The sequence below is a fragment of the Sebastes umbrosus genome, chromosome 20, assembly GCF_015220745.1.
Source record: "Sebastes umbrosus isolate fSebUmb1 chromosome 20, fSebUmb1.pri, whole genome shotgun sequence".
In the NCBI taxonomy this organism is placed as follows: Eukaryota; Metazoa; Chordata; class Actinopteri; order Perciformes; family Sebastidae; genus Sebastes; species Sebastes umbrosus.
In genome coordinates, this window is record NC_051288.1 from 10,836,428 (window position 1) to 10,861,695 (window position 25,268).

The 25,268-nt window shown below is 41.2% G+C and overlaps 1 protein-coding gene across 2 annotated transcripts; it reads right to left on the reverse strand.

The window, feature by feature from the left end:
- Positions 1-1,702: 1,702 nt before the first annotated feature.
- Positions 1,703-23,445, reverse strand: ace (angiotensin I converting enzyme (peptidyl-dipeptidase A) 1). 2 transcript variants are annotated; one of them, XM_037755921.1, is made up of 25 exons: positions 22,627-23,445; positions 17,299-17,466; positions 17,093-17,180; positions 16,077-16,220; positions 15,710-15,901; positions 15,326-15,423; positions 14,963-15,132; positions 14,627-14,850; positions 14,323-14,467; positions 13,482-13,580; positions 12,094-12,216; positions 11,773-11,978; positions 11,329-11,465; positions 10,818-10,976; positions 9,249-9,336; positions 8,789-8,932; positions 7,473-7,664; positions 6,933-7,030; positions 6,284-6,456; positions 5,824-6,047; positions 5,584-5,728; positions 4,677-4,775; positions 4,302-4,424; positions 3,770-3,954; positions 1,703-2,246 (listed from the first exon to the last, which is right to left on the reverse strand). In XM_037755921.1, exons 1-25 carry the CDS (start codon positions 22,858-22,860, stop codon positions 2,044-2,046), a joined length of 3,861 nt encoding a protein of 1,286 aa, XP_037611849.1. In that variant the 5' UTR covers positions 22,861-23,445; the 3' UTR covers positions 1,703-2,043. The 2 variants fall into 2 exon arrangements, with proteins under 2 accessions (XP_037611849.1, XP_037611850.1); XM_037755922.1 differs by having other exon boundaries at positions 2,044-2,243; positions 22,627-22,860.
- Between the last annotated feature and the right edge of the window lie 1,823 nt (positions 23,446-25,268).

The window sequence follows — 25,268 nt, forward strand, 5'->3', positions numbered from 1 at the left end:
AAATCTTATTTTCACAAATCCAAGTATATGAAAGTGAAACCTAGGTTTAATGTGGTTCATTCTGAGTTTCTTTCTTACATAAAAGCCCTTAAAGTCATGAAAAACAAAAATGCATTGAAACTTCTTAGTATAATAGAAGAATTACAGGTAAAGCCCTATAGCCCTTAATTTAATTTATTATTATGTTGATGTATAATATTACATATTTTATCTGTTCTTGTTTTGTATGCACCTTGTCCTTTTACTCTAATACAATGATCTATGAGCCAGGTTGTTTGTAAATCTGAATTTGTTCAATAAAAAAAATAATAAATGAGCTTACTTTTGATGATGACAGCAGGAGACGACAGGGCTGGTGTTGAACGCTGAAATGAGTCTCTGTCAAAGGAGAGCAGGGACACAGAGTTCAGTCTGATGTGATGCCAGTTGAAAAGAGTCTTTCACCAGTAGGCCTGCAGCTTGGAGTAGGAGTAGGTCTTTTTGGTAGGTATTTTTGGTTGAGAATGATGGTGGAGTTTGAGCAGTGCTCCTCATGCCTCTGTTCCTCAATGCACAGGTGATGACGTAGATAATAAACAGTATTTATTATTAAAAAAAGTAAAATTCAAGGCTTTCTGCAAGGAGCTATCACGAGGCCTAGGCTGAGAGACACCAGGTGTTCACTGATTGAAAGAGGAGGGGCTTCTCAGCAAGCTGCCATTTGCTCAATGCACTGCCACTCAAACAATCTGACCAATCACGGAGCCTGAGCAAGAAGCAAAACACAACACTTGTTGGTCGTAGTCTAGGCCTGTATGGAAAGGCTTTTGAGCATTTATTCCATATCCTTGATATCAGACGTCAGTGTCCTCCACTAGTTCGGTCTTTGTCAGCACTAGTTGGACATTTTAGTCTTACTAGTTGAACAAAATCTCTTAATAGTCACTGTTTTTCAGCAACTAGTGGCACTTTTATCCAACTAGTTCCAACAGAAGCCTTACTAGTGAGACTGTGCACCACACTAGTAGGGAAAAAGTAGAAAAAGTTATTTTTTATAAAAAGGGTCACTATATCCTCACAGTAGTGCATGAGACGGATAATCTGTCATGTGCCATGCTCCTAATGGCATCTGCAAGATTTCACAGTTCGGAGGAAAACAACCAATCAGAGCCGAGCTGGAGTCTGCCATCCAGCTGCTGTCTATGAGTCAGCTGCTGTCAATCACTCGTGAACTCCGATCAAACTGTCAAACTAGGCAGCACTGATCAAATATGAATCAATATTCTGTTACTGTAATGCCTATTTCTCTCTTCAAATGTTTTCAGAAACATCTTGTAGTGTACTGTTTAGCTGTAAAATGAGAACGTTTGTGACCTGGCAGCTATGTTGAGATCAGTTGAGAAAAGCACAAAGCACCGCCCACCAGCTGGAGCACAGCCAATAGGAACGCTCTCTCTCTGAAATGACCTGTGATTGGCCAAAGTCTTCCTTCACGGGCTAATTTTTTTTAAAGCCTGAAAACAGAGCCATGAGGAGATGTAGAAGTCTAGTTTTCTCTCAGAACACTTGAATTATAATATGCTGAAAGGTTATTATGGAATTTTTGCCCGATGATGCCAAAAACTTTCTGTCTACTGGAGGTTTAACAACCTTTGCGGTTCAATTGCTATACCATCATCATTTTGTGTTTTCCATAATATCATGTTAGAACACATAGGCAGAATAAATATTTAATGTCTTTATTGTAGAAATGCAGATTCAACAAAAAAATAAACCAAATCAAATATTCAAAAATGCAATCAATGACTTTACAAACATTCATTTAAAACATTTCCTCTCTAAACATTCAAATATTGCAAATAAATTACAAAACTGTAATGTTCTTTTTGCATAGGCAAAAAATAATTTGACTCCAAGTGTATACAACAAATATACAAGACTAGATGAGGAGGCAGACCAAAAGGAAAAGCAAATTTGATCAGATGTACTGTACAGAACTCAAAAACACTGATGTTCACATTGAGGTTGGTATAGGTGCTAGCGACAGTCAGCCATCACTGATGACTAGTCTTTCTGCTTGAGCTCCATCGTGGATAAAGACTTTTCAGGCTTTTTTGACTTCCTGTACTTATAGGCCAATGCGATGGTGGCCACCAAGAGTACCAGACCAAGGACCAACAGGACCCACTGGCCAGCTGTGGCAGCTGCGCCTTCCACACTCATACCCAGGAAGTCCACTTTACTAGCTTTAGGTTCACCTTCACCTGCTGGACACATACATAAAATAACAAGTAAGTACTATGCCAGATTGTTTTTCACTCACTCACAAACTCACTCATTCACATTTTACATGTTTAGCAAGCTGCTGTACTCCACTAGGGGGTGTTGCTTTGTCATTTTCAGACCAATTTTACACACGCCTACTTGTGGTAGCAAGGGAAGGGCAGTAAGAGCAAGAGCTGTTCCAGGGTACATGCAGACATCCTGAAGTTAAATTTAAAGTGTCCAGTGTCATGGTATAGTATGTCAAAAAATTTAATAAAAGAGTCATAGCAGTATGCCAGGAAAAATGTCATTGTATAATGTCATAAAAAGTTTTTTATAATATAGTATGTCATAGAAAATGTCTTACAAATGACATAGTACAGTATACCATACATTTTTTTATAATTTAATATGCCTTAAAATATCATAAAAATGTCATAATATAGTATGTCAAAAAATATGTTGTAAAAGTATCGTATATAGTATCGTATGTCAAATAAATGTCATAAAAAGTCATAGTATATTATGTCATAAAAAATGTCACAGTACAGTATGCCATAAAAAGTCATATAAAAAGTTATAGTTTAGTTTGTCATAAAACAATCTCACACAGTATTCCATAAGAAATGTCATATAAAAAGTCATAGTATAGTATGTCACAAAAAAAGTGTCATAAAAAATGTCATAAAAAAGTCATAATATAGTGTGCCATAAAAAAGGAAAAAAGAACTCTTACATTTGCAGCTTTAAAATCTAAAACCGAAAAAGAAAGTTAAAATGTAATACCGCCTGCCAAAAGTAGAAAAATTACAAATTACTCTTTCTAGATGGCGCCCGTCAGCATACCTAAATCTGTAAACTGCTGCGGCTACTATGTTTCTTGTGGATATTCAGGATATTTGGGTGCTTTGTATCAATGACACTGTTGTTGCTGACACTCTGTTGTTACAAATAACCTTCACAAAACATCTGTTTCCAAATATCTCTGTTGGTATTAATGCCACATAATAATAATCAAAAAGGTGAAAGGCAGGGTAACTCACTTCCTTTTGAAACAGTGCAAGCTGAGGAAACAGTCACTTTAATTGACTTCCTTTATATCCCTTCGATACTTATTCACTATTCATTTTTGTATCTAAATTCTGTATTTCTCTCTTGATCTGCGTGACAACAGCTGTGTTCTCTCTTTCCCACTATCTCATCATAGACCTCTCCTTTCCCTCTGTTGCTAAGAATCTCATCAATCTGACATGTACACATCCTTTCAGCAGGATCTCATCAGTATAACAAGAGGAGCAGGAGATTGATTTCACTGTAAGCCGCAGCAGAGGAGAAAAACAAAATGAATGCCTCAGTGTGAAGACATTGTGCCTTTTTTTCTGGGAAGGAGTTCAAAAAACATTTGGCTTGGAGATCGGAAAACTTATTGAACACAAGAGCGAACATGCTTGCCTACATGCGTGTGCTTTTATTCATGTTTCTGTGGATCAAAGCATGTTTGGATGCGTGAATGTGTTGGACGTACTTGAAGGTTTCCAGTCGTACTCGGGCCACCCGCGAACTTCCTTGTTCTTGTTGTTCTCTTCCTCCAGCCATTTAATGAGAGGTTGGAAATACTTCATGAGAGGCTGGGCACTCATTTTGGGCTGGCCGGTGATCATGGTCATAGCCTCGGGCCAGGGCTTACTGAAGCCCAGCTTCATCACATCACTGCAAACGACAACACAGAGAGGGTCAGAGAGGAGGTCAGAGGAGACGGGGATCAGCAGCAGAGTGTGTTCTAGAGATGATTGCACATATGGTGCAAAGCGTGCTTGCACCAGCTGTCTGAACTGACAAATACACTAGGGAACAGAATAAATACAATGTGCATTTTTAGTCATTTCTGGTATGTATACGTATATAAATGAATCTAATCACTGAGTTATTTCATGTGGCAATTGCACCATTGGATACATAAAGGATATTTTTTATGGAAACACTGTAAGTGGTTTCATTCTCTGCCAAAGGTGGTTATGAGTGGGTACACCTGTGTGTGTGTGGGTGTGTGTACTAACCCCATCAGCTTCCCAGCTTTTTCAGACTCGTAGATATCGCAGGTATGTAGATCCCCATTTTGATTGGCGGCCTTACACAGAGCCTCGTGGAACTGAAACTGGATGATGAAGCTAACGAAGTACCTGATTGAAGATCGGTAAACATGCACTGTTACGATTTTGCTTTAATGCCAGCAGGAAACAAAAATAAAACAACACAATCTGGCACTGTCACGCCAGCTCTGCATGATGGTGATTGATTTCTTTTTAGCCATGTGAGTAGCTGTGTTTATCTTATCTTTCCATAGTTCAATTGGAGTGTGTCGAATCTGTTATCAATCTATTGTGCTCAATTATCAGATGCCCTGTTTGTTCTGCTGATTCAGGAAACTTTACCTCACGTATGGAACGTTAGCAGGGATGTGGAACTTTGCACCTGGGTCAAAGTCATCCTCAGTACGGGTTACAGGGGGACACAGTCCCTGGTACTTCATTCTGCAATGCAATAAAGTTTAATCTAGTTAATTTACAACACAATCAATCTACCACTTACTGATAAACTTTTCATTATTTCAAATTAATTTGAATTTTTGGTAACACTTCATTTTACAGGTCCGCAAATTTCACGGTAATTAGCAAGTAACCTTTTAACTACTTAACTAACCTACCAAAATTTCTTTAGAATTACTGCCAAATTGCCCCAATATTTACCTCAAAATTTATCAAAAATTACTTTATTATATACATGATTTAATAATTATATTCCGCTATTTGCCAATAGCTGGTAATTTATTTAATACATTTCCAGGAAAAGAATACAAAGTTAATTGATGTGCTTTATTTCCATGTCTGCTGATAAATAGATAATAATTAGCAAATAACTTATTTGAAATTTCTTTAAAAAACTCCCTGAATCATTACATTAGCTACCAGGTTACATTTGTGTAGACAATAAGTCACACAATTGTGAGATTTGTGTGTGATCAGAAGTGTCTTCTATTAGTTTTAGTTTTCCACCTCAGATGAAGAGCAGCGCACAAGCGCTTCTCAAGGGCCCTATTTTAACGATTAAATGCTATTTCAGCATAGAATTATTAAATAATGTTTACAATAAAGTCATTTTCGATACATTTTGAGGTAAATATTGGGGTAATTTGTGAGTAATTCCCAAAAAAATTCAAATAGGTTACTTGCTAATTATCACCTAATTACCATGAAATTTGCAGACCTGTAAAATGAAATGTTACCAAATTTTTCTAGATGGTAAATACTTTGTAATTGTAAAAACGCTGGTGACGTTTACCTGAGGTTCCACCATTCTTTATTGTACTCAGACGATGGGATGCGCTCGTCAAATACCTTCCATCTCCACTGATCCATCAGGTAGCCAAATGGCAGGAAAGCAATCTTGTCGAGCGCCATGCTCATCAGGAAGTTGATATCACTCTCTAGAGGAGGGGACAAAAAAAAAACACCAAAATCATGAGCTCTGTTATAACATCACATGCTTTTACAGAACTGTACCATAATCATGGTGACTCACCATAGTTGTTTTCAACTTTGTCCAGGAGGCCGATGCCCGCCAGGTGTTTGGGCGTGGACACGGACAGAGCAAGCACGTCGCCGATGGCCTCATGGAAGCCGGGGTTGGCTCCGTCGCGGAAGGACACAGGCTGGTCTTTGTACTGCAGGAAGTACTGGACGTGGCCCATCTCATGGTGCACCGTGATCAGGTCATCCATAGTCACAACAGTGCACTGTTTGATCCTGGAGACACAAACGAGGCCATAATTACAGCAAAGAACCCAAAGATATTACATCTTCTTGGCTTCCATGCATATACAGTATATATATATATATATATATATATACACACACACACACACACATTTACAATTGTAAAACTTATGTGGAACAACTGGCACAGAAACTAGAATAAAGCAAACTTTTTTTGAGGACAGAGAAAACATCAGTTAGGTTCTGAAAAAAAAAAAGAAAAGAACCTGAAGTCTTTTCGGTTATAGAAGTCCCACGCTGAGGCGTGGCACACCACCTGGCGCCCATCAGACGGCTTCTCCAGCATGGATTTGTTCCAGAACTCTTGTGGCATGGGCAGCAGACCGAGAGAGGTGAAAAACCTGTCTGATTCCTGGAACATTTTGACGGCGTTCCAGCCCTGAATAGGAAAAGAAGAGTATCAGTGACGATGTGGATGTAAGTGTGAGTATGTATATACTTATATAAGCAGTTTTTCAGGCAATGAGATATTCAATATTTGGAAAAAGCAACAGCTACACTTAGAAAAGAGATGACTGCACGAAGTGTAAACAAATTACGGTTCTAAAAGGATAGACATACACTTGAAAATATGTTTACAGTATATTCATGTATTATGTACACTTCATGACAGTTATGGATGTCCGCTGCTGTTATTCAGTTTAATTAAAAGCGTCTGTATTTATCCTCATTCTGCTTGATCCTCCACTTTGGACCGCATCTGAGTCTCATTTTCCCTGAAACAAACTGATCCTTGACCTCTGAAGTGGTGGAAGAGTGCACGAGCGCATGCGTTCTTTGTGTGTGTCCTTGTGTATTCATGTGTGCAGGCCAGCTGTGATCCTTATGCAACAGCTGGCTCATGTGTTCATTCACCTGTGACACCATAGCAGGAGTGGCGTCAACCTGCGTGGCATGCGGGTATGGTATGGCCAAATCCATTATGCCAGACCACGTCTGTGCCCACATGTTGCCTGAAAGGAGAGAAGACAGCATTCCAATATTTTTTTTTTTCCAAGTTATGGGGCAAGTCATTCTCTGCTCTGCCGGTGTTAAACCAAGTGGGATTTGTGGCTGTGAGTCAGTCCAATCGCCAACCGTGTGGAACTGTCACACACAATCTCACGCTTGACGCCTCTGAAAGCAAATTAAATCCTGCCTTAATCCAAATGCATCTACAGCCAATGATAGAATATCAATGGGGTATGCTTCCACACAAAAGGAGAGTTTGGGCTAGAGTGTTCGAATCCTTTGAATTCCAAACTGAGATACTGACTTAAGTGTGGTTTTCTCAACTCCTGAAAGCCTGGTATAATCTAAAGAGGATTTCTGAAGGCAGTGTAGCCCTGCATATTGTACTTACACACAGTGTAGTTTTATGAAAACCTGTCCTAAAACTTCCTCCTTGCTACTTACCCAGCAAATGAGCAGGAATGGGTCCCTTCAGGTTGATGTGCTTGGAGCCATACTTTTTGTACAGCGCCCTGCGGACATAGGCATGCACATTGTGATAGAGCGGCTCCAGCTCCTTCCACAGAGCCTCCAGGTCTTCCTCAAAGGTAGGGGTTTCATACAGCGAGCGCCAGAAAGCCCCATTGTCAGTGTGATCTAGAGACAGTAACCAAGTAACCAGGGATAAAAACATTCATCAGTGAGGTGTATTTTCTGACTTTGTAACTCAGTCTGCATTGTCTATAATTGTTGATTATACCACTTTCATGTCTGTATGGTCAAAATGAAGCCACCACAATCAGCTAGTTAGCTTAGCTTAGCACAAAGACTGGAAACAAGGAAAGAGCTAATCTTGCTCTATCCAAAGGTAACTAAATCTTCCTTCTAGCACAAGGGAGTTCCTACCAGCACGAGGGGGCTCCTACTAGCACGAGGGGGCTCCTACTAGCATGAGAGGGTTCCTACCAGCACGAGGGGGTTCCTACTAGCACGAGGGGGTTCCTACCAGCAGGAAGGGGTTCCTATCAGTACGAGGGGGTTCCTACCACAACGAGGGGGTTCCTACTAGTGCAAGGCGGTTCCTACCACCACGAGGGGGCTCCTACTAGCACGAGGGGGTTCCTACCACAATGAGGGGGTTCCTACTAGCGCAAGGGGGTTCCTACCAGCACGAGGGGGCTCCTACTAGCACGAGGGGGTTCCTACCAGCACGAGGGAGTTCCTACTAGCACAAAGGGGTTCCTAACAGCACAAGGGGGTTCCTACTAGCACAAGGGGGTTCCTAACAGCACAAGAGGGTTCCTACTAGCATGACAGGGTTCCTACCAGCACAGGGGGGTTCCTACTAGAACAAGGGGGTTCCTACCAGCACAAGGGGGTTACTACCAGCATGAGGGGGTTCCTACTAGCACAAGGAGGTTCCTACCAGCACGAGGGGGTTCCTACCAGCACGAGGGGGTTCCTACTAGCACGAGGGATTTATGTGCCAGACTTTCTTGGCTGGGACCATGTTGCAAGCAACAGCAGAGACTCCAGGAAGGCGCTGGTCCCGACCAAGAAATAATGTTTTTAGACTTCAGTCTTTGGACTGATTTAACAGACAAGATATAACTTGCTTTAGACGTGCTGGTAGGCAGAGTTTGAATGGCCCTCACTCTGAAAAAAGGACATTTTCGAACTGCTCCCTCCTGCTCTCCAGGGCCAACCTTCTAGTATTTTTTCACGCAGGAGAGATTGGGAGAATCTCAAGGTGGATGTAAAATTACTCTTTAAGGTCATACCATTGAGTTTGGCAGCTGTGTTGGCCAATTCAACATATCGCTTGTAATCCTGGCGAAGCACTTTGCCAGCAGAGTCTCTCCATCCTTTCCAAGCAAATAACAGTTCGTCATAGTCCCTGGACTCGGCCATGATCTTCTGGAGATCTGAAACACAGTGCATTTTTTTATTACACCTACTTTACCTACTGCAGCTGAGTATTCATGTCTTTTCAAACATTTTTTCTTGTGAAAAACCTAAGGAAAAGGTGATAATTATTGCACCTATTACATTATTTCATAGTAGCTCAATTTAATGACACGTATCAATTACCAATAATGAATTTGCCATTGACTATCTGGTAAGTATTAAGCAATCACTGCATGGTTGCTTCATTATTTACTATATATTATATACATTTTTATTTATATTTTATATTTCAAACTCTTCATATTAGGATTGGCATATATTTCAGAATCTTACCTGGATCCAGTGGATGACAAGTCCCATTATCTCTGCACACCTGAGCCACACTGTACTTGGTCTCCATGTTGGATAGGAGGGTGTTGTACTGGAAAGGCAAAGGCATCCACCAAGCATTAGATCCCATTGAAACCATCAGCAACTATCTGGTTTTGATATTTGGTAAATACATGTGCCAGCTTTCTAAAGGGTGCTCAGGTAGAGGGAAGAGGATATGAGCATGTAAAAGAAACAAATGACAAAAAATTGAGAATGGTCTGGCTTCACCCAATACCATTCTGCTATCGGGAAAAAACAGTCTAGCTCATTTGTATCTTTTTAAACCAATCAAAATTGTCTCGGGCGGCGCTAAATCCAGGATGCAGGGACGGTGCCTTTGCAAAATAGATAGTGGACATAGCGGAAGGGAAGGAAAATGCCGTGTGAAATACCGGGCCAATGGCAGGCTACATTCAGTGAGTCAGACTAGTGTGCTTTCAGTTGATGGAGAAGAGCTTAGATGGGGTTTATTTTAACATTGCGATCAGATTTATTAATAAAGATATCTGATGTTAACATAGCGTTACCGTTTTGCTTATTAATAGCCCGCCAATTCAAATAATCTGACGAAATACACACAATTAATCATGAAACAGGCTAAGGTTATGTTTGCTGACTATAATTACTTTCAGAATTGTCACCAAGTCACATTCAATGATGACAATAAATTGCAAATTGTTTGATTAATGGTTTAAAATAAGTCAAAGTAAGTTTAAAATAAGTTGCGGCTTGACAGCATGAGTAATATTTAAAAATGTATACCGACCCTTTCTGTAATGAAAGAATGGGTATAGCAACACTAATTGTTAACTGATAAATAAATTAAGTAAAATGATTTACTTAAGTGATTTCATTTTACTACTGGATTGGAATTTGGTTGTGCTCTTTCTGCAGCGATTTTTCTAAATGCTGCGTGCGTCATCAAATTGGCAAATTTGTGTTTTCTTAATGTGCTCATGTTTTGTCTATTTGCATGTGTTCTCTTAATTTGCATGAATCTCTCAGGGCTGCCATATACTGTATGTCCAATGTCTGTTATATTTTGATGCAAACAGCAGGAATTCATGCATGCTGACATTACTAGTGTGAGGGAAGCTTAGTGCTCTTAACCCGTGCTGAGCGATAATGGTCTGGGACACACTCAGCTCATTTTTCACTACCTGTAAGATCTAACTTTGTGTATTCTGGGTTAACGTCATTACTGATAGGAACTGCCTAGTCTCTCCTTAGGTACATAATGTTAGATAGCTAAAATGTGAGCAAGTTGCCACAAATGTATTTGCCCCTAATAAAGCAACTTCTCTGGTTTACAGTGAGTGGTTGTTCTATACCGTTCATACATAAGCTTTCATTATGGTAGTGTGTTTTCTGCATCCCCTTTGCATGCACATTGACGATTGTTTGTTATGGGAAATGCATCCCGGTTTTCTGTCAGGTCCCCATTCAACTCAACCAATAAAACCATTTCTGCCTCCGAATAAGTTCTGTCTTGGATACATATTTGTAAAACTGAAACCACTTCCTCCACACCTCTTCCAGTTGTGGCTTGGGCAGGGCGGCCCTCTCAATGTCGCTGAGTTTTTTGATGATGCGTTTGACCGAGCCGTCCTGGAAGTCAGTGGTGTCGTACTGACGGGCCTTCTGTCCATACTTCAGGGTGTGGGCTGACATCTCCAGGTTCGTCTTAAGCTAGAGAGGAATAATGAATACTCTTTAATTTTTCTATTTTTACATTATGTGTCAGTGGAAGCAGGGTGATTGGATGGATGGATGGATGGTGGATGGATGGAAAGGTTTAAAATGCACAGATGGGTACATAATTAGGTAGATAGATTGATACATGCATACATGGGTTGATTAGTAACTCATTGACTCAAAATCAATTATTGATTCCGTGACACATTTTTTATTAAGCAATCATTTTGTTGATTCCCCAAATTAATGCACAAAATCAACATAAGATGCAATTTTATTGATCATAGATGACGCTTGAACAATGTTAAGGTGATCTCAGTGGAGTCGGTCTGTCAGAGGGTCTCACCATCGCCTGCTTATTGGCTTCGTTGATGTCGGTGTTGTACTTCCAGGAGGCCTCGGTGTAGTTGTTCCACACCCCCTCAGCTGTGCTGTTGTACTCGTCCAGAAATTTCTTTGCGTCAAGCTCATCCGTGTTCTTGTCTGGGTAAACACGCAGAGGGACAAGTCAGCTGAAATACTGTAAAGATCCATGTAATCAAGTCTGAAAAATACCATCACATTTTAGCTGAATTACAATGTGTGAATTATGATTATGATGCGTTTAATTTTTTCTAGGCGTTTGCTTCCAACAGATGAGAAACCTGTCCTTTTTGGTTTGTGTGCATGCATACAGAGAACAGCCAACAAGTCTTGGTTACATTTTAGAGAAAAAAAAAATATGATTTCTTCACTTTCTTACATGCTGATTCATTTAAAATCTCTTTAAAATTCTCTCTCTTTCTCTTACCAATATCCTCAGGGTAGCCCTCGGGGATGGGTGGGACCCAGTTAAAGTCAGGCCATCCCAGTGTCTCATTTACATTTTGCTTTTCCAGCCACTTAATAATGGGGTCAAAGTATTTCATCAGTGAGGTGGCATCCAACTTGTCCGTCCCTATAGCATCCTGGAGTATTTCAGGCCAAGGTTTGGAAGAGCCAGCCATGAGAATTTTCCTGGAGGGGGTAGAATGAATAATGAATAAATTGTATTTCCTCCTTCACTGCTTCCCCTAAACCCATTATTGATGCTCCGTGTAATAAACAATGGAGACCCAATCAGACCACATACTTTAAAATTGCTCCGGCCTCTGCGGATTCGTAGATGTCACATGTGTGCAAGTCACCCGTGTGGTTGGCTGCTTTGCAGAGTTTTTCGTGAAGCTGGAACTGCAGGATGAAGCTGACGAAATACCTGCAGGGGAAAGAATTGCTCGGTCATCTTTTCAGTGCATTATATTTGCACTACAGCTTTTCAAAATGTTCAAAACATTTCATTAAAAGTCAGAAATCACAATGAGACATGATATCCCCTACTCTTTGGTGTAGACTATTAAAAATCTCTCATACTTCAATACACTGACTAGAATAAAAATGACCCCTAGAGGTTTAGATGATAAGTATGCCTTAAACCTGCAGTAGGCAGTATATTTTTAGCATCATTGGGCATAAATTCAATAATAACCTTTCAGCATATTGTAATTCAAGTGTTCTGAGAGAAAACTAGACTTCTGCACCTCCTCATGGCTCTGTTTTCAGGCTTTAAAAAAATCTAGCCCGTGACGCGAGACTTTGGCCAATCACAGGTCATTTCAGAGAGAGCGTCCCTATTGGCTGTGCTCTGGCTGGTGGGTGGTGCTTGGTGCTTTTCACAACTGATCTCAACATGGCTGCAGGGTCACAAACTTTCTCATTTTACAGCTAAACAGTACACTACAAGATGTTTCTGAAAACATTTGAGAGGAGAAATAGGCAATACAGTAACAGAATATTGATTCATATTTGATCAGCGCTGCCTAGTTTGACAGTTTTATCGGAGTTCACGAGTGATTGACAGCTGACTCCTGGACGGCAGCTGGACGGCAGACTCCAGCTCGGCTCTGATTGGCTGTTTTCCTCCGAACTGTGAAATCTTGCAGATGCCATTAGGAGCATGGCACATGACAGATTACCTGTCTCATGCACTACTGTGAGGATAATAAAAAAATCGCTTTTTTTAAAATCATATTTGCTCCATTTCTATCCACTGCAGCTTTAAGTGTGTGTTTGACAACCTGTCAGTCCCCACATTGTTAAAGAAACCAGCCAGAGTCAGAGGCTTTTCTTTTAGAAGCTTCCTGCTATTGTAGGGTTATTGTATCGTTTAAAACCACACTCAAATGCCAGTAAATTGAGTCCAGATTACAGCACACAATACCTTAATTCCCAGATCACCAGCCATTCTTGCATGTTCAATCACATATTTCCCTGGTGCCCTCATATTGTGTGTGCAGGCACGTACACAAACATACACATCATGGTTGTGCACTAAAAAGGCCCATTGTATTGAATTTAAAGTCTGAAGCTAATGTTAGATAACTAGGATAATACTAAATACATATCATGAAAATATCAACAGCCCAAGCTGTGTTTATGACTTCTGTGTGTAAACTGTTACATAGTGGTGTGGCTGGAACCTACCTGATGTATGGTGTGTTTCCAGGGATGTGGTATTTTGCACCAGCATCAAAGTGCTCCTCTGTACGCCTGGTGGGTGGGCAGATGCCTTGATATTTTGTCCTTTAAAATGAAAGAGATAGATTTAGAGCAGACTGGCATGGGTTGCATAACTAAGACATGAGTTCTGGAAAGTTATTCAGCCTATAATGATTTCCCCCCCAACCCACACACACACACACACACACACACACACATACATTCACACACATTCACACAGTGTGAATGCCAGCCAGTACAACCACAGTCTTCTACTGTTACTACGGAGCAGTTTGACTTAATCTGTTGCAGCCGGGATTTGCTCAGTCTCACCAGGTTTAAAGTGGTTTTCATCTGAATCTGCAGCTTCCTCAACTTTACAGAGCTTTGTAGCAAATGTCAGCTCATTGTTTGTTCCCTTCCACAGAGTCCGCTATTTTGCACCGGCATGTTTCTACAGTAGTCCAGAACGGACTAAACACTTTTACACATTTTTCCTACTTGGGCCGGAGTCAATAACTTTACTCGCTGCCGTCGCCGCTGCTCTCTCTCTCTCTCTCTCTCGCTTCACCACTCACTTCCCACCTCTGCTGCAAATGACCTACGCTACTCTTACAACAACTGGATCTAGATAGGGCCATTTACGTATTTTGCGTCGGCCACCGTAGCTCTCCTTCACGCTTGGCACACGGGAGAGGCTTGAGCGTGGTATCAATCTTCTCATCTGACTCTCAGCAGGAAAGTGAATGATCACACTTTCCCAAAAATCTAACTATTCTTTTAACGTGAAATATCTTGTAAGTATATTAAGTGCATGAAAGCCTACCTGAGGTGCCACCAGTCAGCGTTGTACCTCTCTGGAGGTGTATTTCCATTGAATACCCCCCATCTCCACTGGTCGATGAGGTAGCCAAAGGGAAGAAACGCTATCTTCTCCAGTGCCATCTTTAACAGGTAGTTGGTATCAGTTTCTGGAGAAACACAATGCAGAAACACCATTTTTTTTAAACATTTGACAATGAATAAGATATTTAAGAATCTATTTAAATGTTGGCAATTCATCCACGTCTGTCATGGGAGGGTATTTCAGTGGCTTGGATTTTATTTATTTCTGCCTTTAGTCTCTTTACCATTGTCAGAGGTCACAGTTTCCAGTAGCTTAATTTTTTGCAGATGTTTTGGTGTGGAAACAGAGAGAGACAAAACATCGCCAATTGCCTCGTGAAAACCGGGGTTGGCTCCACGACGGTAGCCCACCGGCAGGTCCTTATACTGCAGGTAATATTGGACGTGCCCCATCTCATGGTGTACAGTAAAGAGCTGCTCCATCGTTACTGTGGTGCACTGCTTGATCCTAAAGAGGATGAAATCACTTTGTATTATCTAGTTTTAGCAACAAGATGAGCAATGAAGTTGGCAATGAATTAAGTGTAACTATAACCCACTTCTACATTAATTAATTTTACCTGAAGTCTTTGCGGTTGTAAAAGTCCCAGGCAGACGCATGGCACACTACCTCGCGACCATCAGGCTTCACCAGCATTGATCCCTCCCAGAACTCATCAGGCATCTTCTCTAAATTCAGAGACGTGAAGAACTCCTCGGCCACACGAAACATGACTGTGGCATTATAGCCCTGCGGAGAGAAATCAATCAAGTCACAATTCAGCTCAAAGCTACAGTATAGGACAAAACTAATCACCTAAAAGCAGAGAAGGGAGTTGGATTTATGAGATTTCTCATTTGAGGTTACCGTCTGCAAGACCAGCAGAATGATTTTTTTTACTACAATCCATAAAAGTGGCACAAAATCGTTGCCCCTTACTTACTTGTTTGACCATTTCATCAGTCACATCCAAGTTGGGCTTGTCAGGAAATGGGATCATCATACCATAAATATTATTCCAGGTCTGGGCCCACATATTTCCTGAGAGTGAGGAAGAAAACACACTTAGGCAACAATTCTGACCTGTTATGGGATACTCGCTCAGGGGAACGCCTATTTCTTGCATAATATGTTTTCAGAAACATCTCTTAGTGTACTGCTTAGCTGTAAAATGAGAAAGTTTGCTCCGGCTGGTTGGCGGTGCTTGGTACTTCCTCAACTGATCTCAACATGGAAATTTTCACACAGTCCCTTATGTCATGCAGCACATATCATGGAAAGTTTGCATTCAGTGTATGATAGCAACATAAACAATGTTCAGCTGTACCTAGCAGGTGGGCAGGGATGGGTCCTTTCAGGTTGATGTACTTGGGACCATACTGGTTGTAGAGCTGGCGGCGCACAAAGGCATGCAGGTTCTTGTAGAGGGGTTCAATGGTCCTATAGAGATTCTCAATAACCTGCTCAAAGTTCTCAGTCTCATACCAAGAGCGCCAGTCCGCTCCAGTGTCCGTAAACCCTAAACAGAACAAAAAGTTAATGTTCGCTCTCTTTCTTGCACTTTCCCTTCCTCCATCAGTCATTTCTACTCCTTTACTCTCCTTGCTCTATTGTCACGTCATTCACATTAAATTAATTACTTATTTGTAGCATTACGGACCTTGTGCTCTCAATGTCAAAGGTGAAGTTCTTACCATCAGCTTTAGAGGCCTTGTTGCTGAGCTCCACAAACTTTGGGTAGTATTGCCTGAGAGGTACACCCGATGCATTGTGCCAGCCCTCCCATGCGTACAGCAGCCTCTTGTAGCTCCTGGAGTTGGCCATGATATCTGTGAGATCTGAAAAAAAAAAAAAAAAATGTTTTTAAAAAAAATCACACTTTCAGTCATAAAGAAAAGGATGGAATATAAATAAAACTCAAAAGCTTTAAGTTTTTCCTAAAACAATGAAGATGTATTGGTGTTGAGATGACTCCACGCTCTCTCAGCAGGAAAAGGCCAGAACAGACGCATTACCCGAGAGATTAGCTTTGAGTTATGATGACTCCATGATATTCTGAGCGTCATTCAAAACAACATTTATCTTCAAAACGCCAGAAATAGGAAATGAAGGTGAAGAGAAGGAGAAAGATGAAGACCACAGAAGACGGTTGGAATGCTGGAAAAGGTGATCGTTGACAGTCTGTTTGTTATTATAATGATTTTGTGAAGGGATGTACCACATCCTTTGAATAACCCTGTTCCACCTTAGATTGGAAAAAACAGTCATAGCTAAACAGTAAATTAGCGTATTTATGTTTATGAATAACAATTTTAAATAATTGTTTTTGTCGTACTGTATGTGTTGGCAAGCATTTCTCACAATTACTTTTGGTAGTTGTTGCTGACAAAACACAGAGCCATTGTTCACGATACGTGGCGGCAGCGCTAAAAGCTATTGATGTTTCTATAGCTTTTTACTCCGCTCTCATGGGAACATCCATAACACTTCCTTTGGAGACCTCTCTGAAGTAATTTTGCCCATCCTGTTACTTTTCCAAGAGCAGATAAGATCTTAACCACTTACAAATGTTTTTCTTTCTAGACTTCCCCTCCTCATTGTTGTTTCATAATCCGCATTCCAGTTTCTTTCAAATTACTCCAAAGCATCTGTATCTTATAATTAATGCATTTTGAGCCACAAACTGAGCCATTATTTTATATTTACTCACGAGGTTCCAGGCTCCAGCTTACATTCGGCTCTGGATGCACCTTGGCCGTTGAATAAATGTTGTCCATGGTGCTGAGAATTGTGTTATACTGGAGACAAGGAAAAGAGATTTGAAGTCAGTTTTTGATGCTCAAGAGTTCAGCACTAAAACAGTGGTAAAAACATAATTACAAGGACAGATGTCCCATAAGAATATGTGAAACTAACCTCCTCTCTTTCGTTCTGGGGCAGGTTGGCAACTCCCAGCATCTTGATCTTCTCCATCAGTTTCTTTTGTGAAGGGTCAAGAGCATTGAGGATCTCAGGAGAGAAGACCAGCTTGGCCACTAACCCCCATGCTGAGGAGAAGGCCTGCTCTTCAAGGGATGCAGCTACCTAAAGACAAGAGGAAGTGAGAGAGAACGATATATTGATTACTCAGAAAAACAACAATCTTAAAATTTAAAAGGCCTGCCAATAAGGGCTAAATATGTAGCATCAGTGATTTAGCTTCTTCTTGTCTTAAAGAGGACCTAAATGCTCATTTTCAGGTGCATACTTGTATTTGAGGTTTCCACAAGAACATGTTGACATGCTTCAATGTTCAAAAAACGCTTTATTTTTCTCATACTGGCTGTACTGCCAGTACACCCTCTGTCTGAAACACTCTGTCTGAGTTCAAAAAGCCCAGTCTGCTCTGATTGGTCAGCTGGCCCAATCTGTTATGATTGGTCAACAGGACGAAACTCTTCGGACTCCGCTCCAGCTCCGCTCTAACTAGCTTTGTTTCAGGGCTTGCCAAACTAGTCGCTAGGCAGGTATTATGCAAATGTGTTACTTGGTGACATCACCACGTTACGGAAGAAAAGGCGGGACTTCAAAAAAGGCGTTTCAGGCAGTTCAGGAGCAGTGTTTCTGTGGGGGAGAGTAACTCCCTTTGGCGTGGACTTTGGGCTTTGTAACTTTGCAGACCTTTTACATACACAAAAAAAAAACTACGTAACACACTAAAGAAAAGTGAAAAATCACAAAGCATAATAGGTCCTCTTCAAAGACTGTTTTTATGACCAAGCAAGGGCCACAGTGAAGAACGTTATTCTCCTGTGTATGAGTGTCAGTTATTATTTTTGTAATATTGATGTGTGTCAAGAGTAGAAAGTGGGCAGCAATGAGTGTACATTTGGACATAGTGGACACCTTTGTTGAGTGGTGTGGGAGGAACCACCTGCAGCTTGGTGTGGCCAAGATGAAGGAGGACATGAAGAGAGCCAAGACACTCATAGAGATTAGATTATTTACGACCATAGGCTGGCTATAAGAAGTGAACATAGTCAGCACGACGTCACCCATTGGTTTGTTGAAGCCTCGAGTTCGTCACCATCTTGTTTTTTTGCAACCAGAAGTGACACGAGAAGGTTGAGCTAAGTTCAACCGAACTCTGAATAAGACATTTTTAGGTGACCAAAATGTTACAATTAACTTTCATGAACTGAAACACACTGTGAAAGTGTTAAAGTTGTAAGACGAGAATGCGGACAACTCCCAGACCGGACAATGCCGTGGTAGTGACCTGTCAATCATAAGGTAGCCACGCCCTAAAGCATACCCTGCTTTATGGTCTATTAAATAGACCATATTTGACTCTAAATGGGACCACAATTTACTAAATGAACATCATGCTGTATTGAAGAAGACTTGAAACTAGTGATTGAGACCATAAACTCATGTTTACAATGTTTACTGAGGTAATAAATCAAGTGAGAAGTAGGCTCTTTTACTCATAGACTTCTATACAATCAGACTTCTTTTAGCAACCAGAGGAGTCGCCACCTGCTGGCTATTAGAAAGAATGCAAGTATAAGGCACTTCCGCATTGGCTTCACTTTTCAGACCCAGAGGTTGACCACTGTTTGCGGGCCTATAGGACAGGAAACAGCAAAACTGATTGATTCTACTTTTTGAGGAATATCCAATGTAATGGCAATTTTCATATCTGCAGTTTAACACTGTACCTTTAGATAATCTCAGGGCCTCACATGTTCAACTTCGTCACCATAGGACAGTGACCTGACATTTTAGTTCTCTGTAACTGCAAACAACAGATTGCTGAAATACTTGTTATGTCTTGTGATGCTCTGTTGTCTGCAGTGTGCTGACGCATTGATACACTTTCTATCCTTCTCTTCTTTTCTTCTTTGCACTTATCTTCATGTTATGCTTTAAATGTATAAATACTGACTACTCTTTGTATTCGGGGCTCACTTGCCACAGTCCACAACAGGTGGCTGTGCTCGTGAGTCCATCTGCAGTCCATCTGCAGATGTTTTAGTTATTAATGTATCCCTTTTTATTAAATTCACTGAAAGACAAGTTGTTACGTTGGTTTGTGTCTTGTTTTAACAGAAACTGCCACCACACCAGTTAGTCAGAACACATGCCGTCTTTTTTGAAAACTATTGGATGGATTGTCATGCTATTTGTGGTGCTCAGCGGATACTGACTTCTGAGTTCCCCTTACTATTCCTCCTGCATGAAATATCTTTACAGCTGCTGGATGGATTACAATGCAATCTGGTGCAGGAATTCATGGTCTTTGTGAACTTTGGTGATCCCCTGACTTTTAATCTCATGCCATCATCAGGTCAAGATTCCAATTGGTCCAATACTTTGGTTTACCTATCTAATAGTTTTTATAGGTTTTCTTAACAATGAAAGAAACAAATCACCAGCACTCACAGATAAAGAGTCTTTTTTGGTTTATTCTGGGCAATCAAACGTAAACGAACGCGTTTCAGCTATAAGCCGTCATCAGCCATAGCTGAAACATGTTCGTTTACGTTTGATTGCCCAGAATAAACAAAAAAAGACTCTTTATCTGTGAGTGCTGGTGATTTATTTCTTCTGTTCTTACCACTACCTGGCACCAGATACTGTTTAAGATTTGGAGACGTGCTCGCTGTTATTTTCTATTTTTTCTTAACAACGATCAATAGCCGCTACTGTGGCTGCACACTCTTGCTATCCAACTCCTATACCGGCTGTAACACGTCTTCATCTGTGCCTTGATGTGTTCCTTGACAGCTGTACCAACACATCTTCCCTCTGGGATCAATAAAGTGCTCTGTCGGTCTATTGGGAGCAGGGACAGAAGAGCAAAACAACCCCAGCTCAAGGATAATACTTTTTGAAAGATGAGTTTGTCAATGCTCGAGCACACATGCTCGTATATGGCCTCACTGAATCTCAGGAGCTTTTCTTTATGGCACTCTGGACGGTCATAGGCGTTCTCTGTATATAGTTACAGTGCTGGGCTGGATAGTATATGTGTGTCACATTGATTTGCTCCTACTCAAAATGATGAACTGTATTGTTAAAGCACTATGTGCCCCATGCTGAACCTTTGACGTTTCGTTTACAAGAAGAAAAAATGGTGCTTATTGTGTTACGATGCTAATGTGTCATGTTAAAGTTAAGAAATCACAGTGTAAATTGAGCTAGCTTGGCCACACTAAAGGAAATACCTGCACACACACTAATGTTGAGGTAACCACATCCTGATATAACTGACCTAATGGTAGCTTCATCCCAGCAATGTTTTCATTGAAGCCTTTTTTTATCTGTTTCGTTCTCACAGCCTTCACTAAAATAACAGGCTGCAGGAGGGAAAACTGGTGACAGTGAGTTGAAGTATTAACTCTGACCTTTGCGCTCTTCCTCTCAATCTCTGTCCTTTCCCTCAATCGTTTTTTCCAGCCTGCCTCCATCCACCTAGACAATCATTCTCTACCAACGACACACAATAAAGATACCGTAAGGTTGAAATTCCTCTTTTTTTGCTGACTTCCTTCTTGTTATACGTACAAATGAGTGTCGTAATTTGTAAAGAGGTCACAGTAACTTCTCTATTAACAAATCTTCTTACTCATTTACCCTTTGAACACAATGTGTGTACAAAGGATAACTGGACTTGAATGCAACACATGTGTAAGAGTTTATTTCTATAACTTTGATTACTAGCTGTAAAGAGTTATTTGATGAAATATGCATCTGCAATATTTGAATTCTTAGGGGGAAAAAAATGGATTTATAATATTTCAAAATGAAAGTCTTCACTTGAAGGTAGTTCTCAAGCTTCACAAAGCTGACCGTATGCAGTGAAATGAGCCTCAGGTCTGATTGTGATACTTGAAGGCAGCTGGTATTTCATTCTGGGGTTCAAAGGACATCAGCCATTGATATCCACTCTCATCGGGTTTTATTCAGCATGATTAGAAGCTTGTGAACTGATCTTCATTCTGTTTGATCCTCCACACGTCTAACGTGAGCCTCATTTGCACCGAGACCGAATCAACCTCACCTCTGAAGCTGAGGAGGAAGTGTGTGTGTGTGCGTGTGTGTGTGTGTGTGTGCGCATTCACATGTTTGCTTTGTGTGCTAGTTGTAATTTAATATGCCACTTTATTCTAATCATTTCACTGTAACATAATAGATTTACAGTGCAGCCTCATAAGTGGAATGCCAACATTAGAACATTTCTCTGTCAGGCTGAATCGCCGTGTTCTCCCCTGGCTGCCAGTTCAGATGGAGCTCAGCACTCTGATCCACTTTGATCCCATCTTTGAACTGTCCACGCTCATACATTGCAACTGCAATCCCGCTCATCTTTCAACCTTACAATCCCGGACACATTCTGGGGAGCAGAACGCATTCTGCAGCCTGACCCTGTTGACACTGCGGGGGCCGCATCTACACCTGTTCAATGTGTAAGGAGACCAAAGCCTGGATAGTGTACTGAAATCCTGTTGTGACAGCTGTCCAAGCACACACCAGGGAAAAAAAGCCAGAGGCTTTGCCCTCGAGCTTTCAAATGATAGAACAAGCTTGGATTGTTCGCAGTATCTATGAATATGGGTGTTTGTGCCTGGAGGCAAGTAAACACTCTTTCATACACATCTCTCAAGTCTACAACATTTATGCAAATGTTTTGCAAGCATATGTTAAGATGAGCCTGTAATAAACATTGCAATCTGCCGTTAATGTACTGTCTCGTAGCCGGTCTCTAAAATGCCCCATTTCTGCAAAGGTGAGGCATTTTATTGCCAGCAAATATTACCACGTTGCACCATAAAGACTATTAGTGTGTGTAAAACTGCATCATGTCGCGGGTGCATCCATCTGGAGAAAGTGTATTGAGCAGAAAATATCATAAAACAGACAGTTAAACAAATGAACAATCAACATAAAAGCATGCAAGACCCCCTAAAAATGTATTGAAAACATGAAGACGTTCGCACCGCAGGCCTTCAGATCTGTTTTATGTTTCCAGTAACACACAAGCTGAGTTGGCTGCGTTGGGAGGAAACTGAGCATGTTGTTCTGGAGAGCGATGAATAGGGGGTGATCTCCAAATCAAGCAGGGCTCAGCTCCACAGAAACCCTTGACCATGCAGGCATTTAGGGTGATGCCAGTGCTGGCGAGAAGTGATCTATAAGGGGCCAATATCATACCAGCATGAGAGAAAGGTTCAGCTAGAAAGACTTCAGGAGTTGTCCTACCTGAAGCTCGGAGTTGTGGTCCGTGATGTTGGTGTTGTAGTTCCAGCTGGCGGAGACGCTGGAGAATAATACCTCCTCAGCGGTGCTGTTGTAGTTGTCGAGGAACGTCAGTGCACTTTCCGTGGTGTTCTGATATACCCCTGGCTTCCAGATTTCTGGCAGAGCCTCAGAGAGTCCCAAGACTGGCAGCAGCAGCAACACTGACCACAGAGACCTGTCCACGCCAGCACCCATGGCTATCCTCCACCAAAGAGAGAGTGGAGGAGAAAATAAAGTGAAAGAGTTGGAAGGAAGAGCTAAAAATACACCGATGAAGTGAGAGTACACCTTCCCCCCGGAGCTGTTGTCTCATCCACTCCTTCACTGCTTCTCCCTTCTTAGCATCCCAGCCTGGCTGCTGGTGAAGTGCACACAAGCCAAAGTGAGCTTCTTTTTAAAGTGTCAGTTTAACCCAGCCCACACTTCTCTGCAGCCTTCCCTCTTACCACTTTACAGCACTGGAAACATTTCCCCCCCAGTTGTCCTTCCTTGCCACTATCTTTTCTCCCTCCCTTTTTTTTTTCTGTTTAGCAGCCAGGATTCAGATGGATGGCAGTATCTTTGATCAGATCCTAGTTTCTATAACTGTACGAGATGAGCGATAAGATATGACACACCGGTGCAGTGTGCCTGCCAGCCTGTCTGCCTGCAGAGTGGCGGATCCTCAATAACCAGCACTGGAGTGTCTGAGAGGGACTCCACATACTTTGTTCCCTCCTTCAGCACAGTGACAACAGAGGAGGGGGTTATAAAGACAGGGGGAATGAAAGAGAGAGGGGATAGGGGAATGAAACGGGGGGGGGGGGGGTGACAGGATTGTAAAGGCTGTATAGAGATAAGCAGAAAAAGTGAGATAGAGGCACAAAATGGTGAGTTGTGTCTTACATATAGCACGGCTTTCCCTCCCTAATAAAAGGAAAGCAAACATATCAAATTATTAAAAATGTAAAGTGGTGGTACTGATTCCCACGCTAAATTTACAAAGTACCCTATTAGTGATCAAAATCCTGCAATAACCCCTGAAAAGAGACAGCAGAGACAGTTGACAGGTCTTTTTTAAGAACGAGGGGGTTCACAGCTGTCAAACAGCAGAGGGATGTTCGAGCTGTCTCCATTCGTGGCATCTATAGTCCCACTATACTGTTGCATGTAATAAGCCACTGTCTGACTGTCTGAGTATTGCATTCATGCATTCAGATTAGCGCTAGAGTTTTCATTAAAATAAGGAGAGCATATTCCACAGAGCCATTTACCGCGACCTTTATAGACCAGTTCACTGTTGTAAACGTAAACATTCCAAATGTGTCCCAGTTTATTTCCTGTTTCAGTGTAAGTGAGTAGAGCGCTCCAGGGATGGCATAGTTTTAAAGGCCAACCAGGAAGTTAGCATCGCCCTGGTTACCTCGACAAAAGGCCAATGGAATTTTTGCATTGGGTTTTAGATTACTGCAAACAATAAACTCTGTGGCAAACACGTTTATGATACTTGCACGTTTTGTTCAGCAAGATAATCTTCACGAATGAACACCACTTTTATGATTTTTGAAGTGCAAATGCAATCGCTATAAGTAAAAAGCTAATGTTAGACTATAAACAAACTACACCACGGTCGCATGAACACGAGTATAAACAACGAGGCTGTAAAGGCGGACGAGTCGGCGTGATGACATTTAGTAGTCCCATTTAGCCACTTGTTGGCAACCGCCTTTTTTAAGACACATAACGGCTTAAAAATGTACGAGTGCGGTATTTGTTAATGTATTTTATGTCGTAGAACAAAATGTTAAAATCTCTTAAGCTTGTTTTAACCACAGACCGTATTTCAGGCATCTAACTAAAAACCCATTAACGTCCAGACGAGGGAACCGGAAGTGCTAAAATGCGAACTCATTTCTGCGTTTTAGGACTCATTCCTGTAACACTCTATGACATAAGCTTACAGGAAGTAAACATGGACCCAAGATGTTGCCGAGCAATGCAATTTCGTTTAAACGGTCTATAGTGTTTTTTTTATTTTTAGTGGCGCAGTCCACCACTTCCATGCTGGAATCAGATTGGTGGAGGGATTCACAGGAAAACAATGCATGCATGTAATCAAGCGCAATTCTACCTCATGGATTACAGCCTCTGCTTACGGTGTCGGAGCTATATTTAGTTACTGCTAAATCTGAACAGAATATTTCCTACTTCACATTAACAGCATTCAACTGGTGAAACAAGTTGGCTTTTATTGTGAAACAGCCACAGGAAACACAATGTATAGTCACTGTGGTTAGCGCTGACCACGATTGTTTAACAAAAATATGTCTACGAAACTCAAAAGCCATTTTCTGCATTTTTTTTGTCGTCAGTGGATCTCCTTTTAGTTCTGTTTTGGGCTCCACCATCTCCTGAGGGAACTATGTCAACGCTGAAACAACGCTGATGAGAGCTGTGAGAGTTCCCGTGTTGCAAACCCAAAACATTGAGCTGAATTCAACAGTGTACACACAGTAGGTTACATTAGTTTATATTGGTAGCACGCACATTTGGTTAGCTTCTGTACAGTCGCATTATAGTTTGACTAAACATTTGCTTGCCTTAAGTCATTGTAATTGATATTT